At 33.3% G+C, this 8,501-nt stretch overlaps 1 protein-coding gene across 20 annotated transcripts; it reads left to right on the forward strand.

Annotated features, from left to right (window-relative positions):
- Positions 1–263: 263 nt before the first annotated feature.
- On the forward strand, positions 264–6,262 carry LOC114293758 (DNA-binding protein BIN4-like). 20 transcript variants are annotated; one of them, XM_082915037.1, is made up of 9 exons: positions 264–749; positions 931–1,006; positions 1,116–1,265; positions 1,382–1,556; positions 2,563–2,655; positions 4,466–5,513; positions 5,596–5,690; positions 5,775–5,807; positions 6,114–6,262. In XM_082915037.1, exons 6-9 carry the CDS (start codon positions 5,483–5,485, stop codon positions 6,246–6,248), a joined length of 294 nt encoding a protein of 97 aa, XP_082771163.1. In that variant the 5' UTR covers positions 264–749; positions 931–1,006; positions 1,116–1,265; positions 1,382–1,556; positions 2,563–2,655; positions 4,466–5,482; the 3' UTR covers positions 6,249–6,262. The 20 variants fall into 20 exon arrangements, 6 of the variants coding, with proteins under 6 accessions (XP_082771163.1, XP_082771162.1, XP_082771160.1 ...); XM_082915036.1 differs by having other exon boundaries at positions 1,382–1,551; XM_082915034.1 differs by having other exon boundaries at positions 1,126–1,265; positions 1,382–1,551.
- Positions 6,263–8,501: the final 2,239 nt, after the last annotated feature.

An 8,501-nucleotide genomic window follows, 5' to 3' on the forward strand; every position in this document is an offset into this window, starting at 1 on the left:
TTCTCTAAGGACTGGAGAAGTGTTGTTTGGTCCATTTGGCTCACTTTTAGGTCTTGTTTTGATAATCCGAATCATCACCACAGGAAATATGGGTTTAGGTGACTTTTTTAATGACGTTTTTTAAAACGTCACTGTTTCTAATATTTAGCGGCGTTTTATAAACGTCTTGTTTTTCTTTAATTGAAACGGCGCCGTTTTATGAATAGGAGGCGTTTATTAACGCCTTCAAATGCGTGCTGTCTCACGCGCTTCCTGTTTCAATCTGAGAATCTCGACTCCCAAATTGAACCGATGCACTCGCAAATAATCTCTCTCTCTCTCTCTCTCTCTCTCTCTCTCTATGCTGTCTAAACCCTGATCACCACAGAGATTCAGTTTCTTATCAATGGAATCCTCAGAAATCGAAGTTCTCTCTCGAAATCGAAGTGATTTATCAGAGCGATTTCGAAGTTCATCTCAGCGATTCAGATCTCGAAATCGAAGTTCATATCTCGAAATTTTAAAATTCTGAGTTCATATCACTTCGATTTCATATTGCGATTCAAATCTGAGTTCATATCACTTCGATTTCGATTTGGATCTGAGTTCATATCACTTCGATTTCGATTCAGATCGTGATTCAGATCCCAGCGATGCAGATCGGTCTCAGTGATTCATATCTCGAAATCGAAATCGAAATCGAAGTTCGATTCAGATCGTGATTCATATTTCTTCTCGCTCAGGTTAGCTTTGGTCAGTCAGAAGCAAAGGTTTGTTAATCAATTCTTTTTTTCCTTTTCATTTTTCACCTTTGATAATTTTTTCCTTTCAACTAAAAAATGTTTTTTCCTTTTACCAATATTTTCCCTTTTCAAATCTTTTTCTTTCGACGGTTTTGTTCTGGTTTGCTGCCAATGGTCTTAGATTTGAAATTATAATTTTTCTGATCAGATAGAGGCTATCATGAATGACTTTATTCAGCTGAAACCTCAATCTAATGTTTACGAGGCTGAAACCATGGTTGAAGGTTAGAAGCTCTATTTGGGGTTTTCTTTCAGGATATTTATATATGACTCAGGATTTGATGTTGTTTACTTCGTAATTTTTGTGCTTCTTTATATTCGATCATATATCAGGAACTATCAGGAACACTGGATGGATTCTCATTTGATTCTGATGATGACGCTGACAAGATGCCTAAAACCGTCACTAATCAGACTGATCAAAATGAGGGCAATGGAGAGCAATCCAACACAAAAACTAAAACAAAAGCTGAAAAAACACCAGTATGCTTCCTAACCTTTCTCAGTTCATTATGTATCTCATTGAATGACAAGATCGTATATTGATTGTGCAACTTGTCGTAATAAAGAAATGCTAATTTATGAGATCATGGATGTAGGGGGTCGTGCGAAAAAGGAGTGGTAAAGCTGCAGGAGGAAAGCCACCCAAGAAAGTAAGAAAGAAAACCCAAGCTCCGAAGAACAGCAAGACTAAGAAATGAGAGATGCTATTGAATGTGATAAATTGTGGTGTGTGGGCCGACATCAATTCTCATTGGTGAAGGAAGAAGTATGGTAACAACAATTTATATTCCATAATTTGTATTTTTTTAATTTTTAATTTTGACATTTGTCGAATTTGAAAAAGAGCAACAAGAAATTGTTCAGCATGCCCTCTTTTTCTGGAGGGTTGTCAAATTATACATGAATTGCAAATCAGGTTAAAGTCTGGACTTGAGAAACAAATTACACTGTTAAATTGAATGGTGTGGTGCCTAACTATGTAAATTACAATGAAAGTGAATAATGGTGAAAATCTGAACTTCTCTTTTCTCCTCTCTCTTCTCAGAGAATTGTATTTTAGAAGAACAAATTCAAGAAAAGGACTATAAGGATTATTGATATTGATGAAACGGGTAAAAGAACTTTTGAGGAAGAAACCATGTCTGCAATCTCTCCATGACCCTGTTGTTGTTCTTGGTATATTGGTGGACTCTGTTGTTCTTGGTATATTGGTGGAGCTGGTATTGTATCATTTGGTCTATTCGTCCTGCATGAACAAGAAAGTTACATTTTTATGTATTAAGAAAAATAGTTAATTCACTTCTATTTCCTAAACTATTATCATTTTTTCTATTGCTTCCCTTAACTATTAATTTTATCTATTTAGTCCTTAAAATTTTATTTTGATGATTGTACAAATTAGTAATTGTTGAAACCTAATTTGATGGTAAAAAAAGTCATTCTAAAATTTAAACAATTTAGCCATACAACCAAGCTTTAATTTTTCTTTTTCTTTGAATCAACTACTCCCCACAACCAATTTTCTTGTTTTCCTTGTTCTAATAATTGTTCGTAGGCCTATCTAGAAGCTTCCCATTATTTTTATTTCTAGGTTTTTTTTTTTTGGTTTTTGTTTATCACAATTTTTTTGTTAGCTCCAGCATCTACAGAAAAATTTCTGTACTTGCGCTAACTTGTAGGAATTAAAGTCAATTTATTCCATTGTTAGTTTATTTTATATTGTGAGCATGTGGTTGTGATTTATTCCATTTTCTTTTTTCTTTCTGTCGCTATTCAGCCTTGGGAGGAAAGATTGAAGAGTGCACATGAGCAAGGAACACTTGTCCACCTTTCAAATTTGGATCTAGAATATACTTCAGGAGAAGTGGAGGTAATGTCCATATTATTTGGCAAGATCGATATATTGCGCATGACTCCTGTGTCAGTTTTCTTTCGCAATTTTTATTGCACATCTAGATTTCTACAATGGTTCAATCTAGGGTGGGTGAATTAATCATCATTATTATTGTAATCATATAGTAGGTATTCTTTTGAAATTATGGAGAATATTCTTTTGAAGAAAAGTACTTTTAGTTTCACATTTTTGGTCTAGACATGGTCAACTTCCACAGCTATGTCATCAACGACTCATTTCACAAGGCCTCTAGTGGGATGAACAAGTAGCAACAATAAAGGCATAGAAAGACCTTTTTTTTTTAAAAATTCTTTCTCTTGATTCCTTGTTTGGCTAATGTGAATAAGATTCATTTACCATAAGTTAACATCTTGACAGCTCTTGATTCTTTGGCAAATCTGGATATATTTTTTAAATTTTTTCTCTGGATTCCTTGTTTGGCTCTTGATTCATTTACCATAAGTTGGGCATTGCTTACATCTGCCTTTTCTGTTTTCTCATGGTTAGTTATTTTCTTTTCTGTTTTCAGTCAATTGTTGGAGACAAGAAAAACAACTCTCCATAGGAATGAATAAACCAATGAAGTACAAAAACCAACAATAATTTTATTTTTATGGCAATAAAAATGGCACATAGTTTTGTGACTCATGATTATTTGAAGTAAAGTCTGCAAGTTGCTCTATAAGGACATGTGCTAAGACTGATTGTGGCTTTATGCTTCTTGATTGCCATTATGAATCTCTTAATTTTCTATTGTCAATAGTGTGCAGTTTATAACCTTTGAAACGGCTTCATTTGGAATTGTAAATGAAGGGAAACAAATTGGAGTCTATCTAGTCTTATAAAAAGGTATTCAAATTGATGTGTCAGTATGATCAATGGCGTCTTTTATAATCTGGAATTAAATGCTTAATTTTCAACTTCTTGCTTGGGTTATGGAATTAAAGGTATTCCATCTTTCATAAAGCTGATAACAGGTTAAAACAGCTTCTGCCTCTTAATCCCTTTTGTCTTGCTCACCCCCAATTGCTTTCTTTGAATTTGCTCGAACTTTTCTCTTAAAAACTTTAATTTGAAATAAGAGAGATAAAATCTAAATACTTTAGATACTGCAATTTAAGCAATGGGGGACTAATACCTCTGTGGTTGTTGCAATGGACTCCTCTTCATTTGCTACAATCTTGCTTATCTTCTTCATTCCCCCAAGAAGAGAGCATACAATAATCATCTATGGCAGTTTCTTTAATAATAGTAGTGTATGCTTACGGGTGCGTATGGAACTTTGCATGATGATGCTTCTTTCTAATCTATCCCAAGCATATTTTGGCAATCTGTTGCTCTGACTTCTGCAAGCATTTGAGCACCTTTTAGAACGTGAATTAATCTCTTTTACGGACAACAGAGGGCACAATCAATCTGTTGAATTTCGCCCGGTGAAGCTCCTAATCTCATACCATGAACTATATCAAGGGTTGAAATCATATCGGTCTTGTCCAGTAAGTTTCTAGAATGAAGTGCACACATGTTAAATGGTCATGATCTTTGGATGCACTATAGAAGTATGGCACTCATATTCTTGATGAATCTGTAAACATAAGGCTATATTATATGAGAAATCTATATAGCTTTTTGGGAAATTTTCATGCTAGTTTGCAGTTTTATCATCTTATGATGTTTCAAAAGCTAGTTTCCTAGCAACATCTAGACATTAAAATTTCAAAGACTTTCAACTTACAGTATCTATGAAACGTTGGTGATTAGTGTATTATTTTACACATGTTGATAGGCAATTCTTCAGAAATTAATTGATCGCAAAGGATTCATTGATGGTGTTACTAGCCCCGACTGGGCAGTGGCTCCTGCCTCAATTTTGTCAAATTTGTTTGGGAGACTTCAAGATTAGAGATAGTCTAACCAATGGCTTCTGGTGCTGACCTAAATGCCATCCTAAATGAGGGAGATTCTCTTAACTGCTAACATTTGTAATGTTTTTCATTTCATTCTTTTTGTCTATTTATTTTTTCCTCAACGGTAGTGCTAATATCTTTCCTATTTATACTGCACATTATTATTATTTTATTTTATTTTGATAAGTTATACTACACATTATTTTAGTACCTTGGTGATGTGAGACTTGGTTTCACAGGTACTAGAGAAGGATGTAAGCTCATGTATACAACTTAGGAATGTGGGATATCAGGGTATTACATTCAACCCCAATAGGAATACACGTCCTCACGTAGTCTATGGTTCCCACCACGCTGCTGCCATTGTCCATAGGAAAACTGTGCTAAGGATGCATAGTATGTTTGAGCATTGCCCATACCAATTTTTCTTGGTATACCTATTTAACTTGTTACTCTGGAGTCTTAGGGGTCACAGAAGTATTTAATCAATAAAAGAGTTCCACTGTTATTTCTTACATTAAAGTTTCTTACATTCCTTGATGAATTGAAGGTTTTAACACATGTTCATCACCTAAACTTGGTAATATTCTAACTTTCCCATTGAACATGTGTGTCTAAGTGGTGTTATCTTTTCTCTATGTAGGCATGTATAGAATTTTATCTGGCTTGTTGCCTTATTGTTTTAACAAAGTCATGCATTGTCATTTCATGAAATTCAAACTACATAAGCTGATTAAACTGACTGATCCTATTTAGATTTACTAGCGGTATGCAATTTAAACAAATAAGAATAAAAGAAGATGATAATAAAATTAATATTATAATATATATTTAGTTTAATATGGTGATATTTTTTAGTTTGCTTCATAATTGTCGCATCTACAGGTGGTTGATGCATGGGGAACAGTTGCTATATTGATAAACAATGCAAGTTCTTGACTGTTCCACCTCCTCTTCCATCATTAACAGTTTCAGATATAGTCCACTAACTGATCAACAATGGTTTCAGGTATTACTAGAGATGGTTTATTGATGAGAATGAAGACTGCTCAATGGAAGGAGGTTATTGATCTAAATCTCACTGGTGTATACCTATGCACACAGGCGTGTAGATTTTAAGCTCAGTTTTGGCAGTCATAGTTTTCCTCTTAGTTGAATCTAAGCAGCTTTTTTTACTACTCTTTGTAGGCTGCAACCAAAATTATGATGAAAAAGAAAAAGGTATTCCTGTCTCAGAGGCTCAATTTTATTTATATTAAAACTGTATTTGCCAGACAATTACACTTTTTTTCCCACCTGCAGGGGGGGTGGGTAGGGATTTTAGTGTCAACCTATTTTTGATGCATTTCCACTTGAAAGTTTGTTTCTCAAATTTGCATCAGAAATAGTTTTTGGAAAAAAAATTTCAATTCTCTCCTCATTTCATGCTCTTTCATAATGCATCACAAGTTGCTTACAATTGAGAAAGAAATTGATATTTTGAGAAACAATTGGGAAAAAATGTATATTTTGGTGAATGCTTGGCAGGTGACAGCACAAGATGTGTCAACAATGCTAAGATGTGGACAGAGGACCATCATCTTCCTTATAGAACCTGAGAATTTTTGTTTCTTAGTGGATGCTTTCATAGTACTTGTATGTATAATTGGTATGTATAATTAGTTTGAATTTTGTGCCGATTTGTTTTGTAATAATTTTTAACTTACCACTAGGCACTAGTTTAACTTTATTTCATCTTAGAATTGAAATATTTTTGCATATTGAGAAGCATGAATTGATCTAGTATTATGTTTACCTAAATTTAGTCAATATATTGTATATTTTTCATCTTTATAAAAGGTATTTTTTTTAAAGTTAAATCTCACAGAATTAGCACAATTTTTTATTTTTATTTTTATTTTTATTTTAAAAAAAAATGAAGCTATAACGGTGTTTTTAAACGTCACTATAGAATACCAACGGTGATATTTTTAAAATAGAAAAGATCTATCACGGCGTTTTTAAAACGTCGCTAAATGTGGAGTGACGTCATTGTATCATTATGCAGCAATATAGTGACGCTTTTAAAGTGTCATAAAGTTACAGCGACGGCCGTATTTTCGGCGCTTGGTACTAAATGTCACAAAAACAATTAGCAGTGTTTTTGATATCTATGGCGGCGTTTTTTAAACGCCACTAAAAGTTCAATTTTCAGCAGTGCATTCATATCTTAGGATTCGCCGAGTACATCATCCTTGCAAAAAATTAAGTTAATCGTATAATGGAAATCACGTATTGAGATCAGTTTTACATGAAAAAAATATGAATGGTGAGAAAATGAATGGTTCATACAAAACTGACAATTTATTGAAATCTTCGCAAAAAAACATCAATAATCGTAAGTTTTTAGCAACATGTTCAGACAATCGTTAGAAAAAGTCTTTTTTAGAGACGATTTGGATAGAACCAACTTTCAATAACGAATTGATAGAACTTAATGTGAATTAAATCTAACTGTTAGCACTGGCTGGTAATTTACCCTAAAAATAGTAACTATAAATTTTTAAATGGACATGAATGCATTACAATTTGCAACTTGAACAATGCTTCGTTCACGAATAATGTTTCAGGAAATCCTTCCTGAGCAATCCTAGCCACAAGTTTAATATTTGATGTTTTATTGTGTGTGTAAACACTATAAAACAAAATTAACTTTATATTATTTGCAAATTAGGACTTGAAATTTAAAACATACTTACATTAAGGTTCTTTTTTGTATTTTTCATGTCTAGCTTGCTTCTTCTACTGCGAATATTTTTCAAACCTTTCAATAAATAGACACTTCGGTGAATATTACATTTGATTATGCAGTTTGGTTAGAAGGAGATGGATTGGACTGATCCAAGCGCTTCACGGGTTGACTGTCATTTTGTCACGACCCGCTCCCCGTACCCAAGGATTAAGCATCGTGATGGCCAGTAACCGAGGTTACCTCCGGCCAAATCTTTAAACAAATTAATAAACGCAAGCGGAAGAAATATTTAAATAAGGGTACTAAAATAATCATTGGAATTTTTATTGTTATTACAAAATGTATTGACCAAAAAGGCCGATATTTACATAACAAAAAAATACATCAATAAAAGTGTTTTGTGCCTACCCCACACGCTGGTCCTGACATGTCACCTGAAAGTGGTAAAAAAACTATAAGCTCATGACAGAGTGAGAAATATTATACTAAGAGTATAAGGCATAAAATTCACCATGAATAATTAGTTAGGCCAAAAGAGCTTTGATACATAATATACATAATACGGAAATCTTTTGACGTATAATTCAGATCATTTAACATGTAATACGGAAATCACTATATAACCATAACCACGGTACATCACTAAGTGCCAAGCACTACACTGGTCAATGGATCCACGACAAACACTGGACCACAAAGTGGTCAATCACTAGCCAATGGTTATTTAAGTCCCCTAAGGCATGAGACTCCCGTGGTGGTACTCACAAAACATATTTTCATATAAGGTCATAGCCAAATATTCTTTAAAAGTAAAACAAACATATCCATGGGTTTCCTTTTAAGCAAATAGGGTTCATAAAATAATCCATATAACTGAAACCTTTATAAAACATAACTTTTATAAATATACTAATAAAACATAATTTGTATAAAATAGATTTTGGTAAGTCAAAATATAAGTAAAATACATTTTGGTAACTCAAAGTATAATATAACTCACCTTAACTTTAATACCTTACTATTTCTTTCCACTGTCAAAGATCTTCTTAGCTTCCACTAATTTTTCCTCTCTTTCCTCTCTTTCTTTTCCTCTTCCTTTCTCTTCCTTTTCTTTTTCTTTCTTTCTTTCCTGGTCTTCTTTTCTTTTTTTCTTCTCTCACGGAGTCAACTTCTCCTATTTATAC

The sequence above is a fragment of the Camellia sinensis genome, chromosome 2 (assembly GCF_055761805.1).
Source record: "Camellia sinensis isolate YWXY chromosome 2, ASM5576180v1, whole genome shotgun sequence".
Taxonomy (NCBI): Eukaryota; Viridiplantae; Streptophyta; class Magnoliopsida; order Ericales; family Theaceae; genus Camellia; species Camellia sinensis.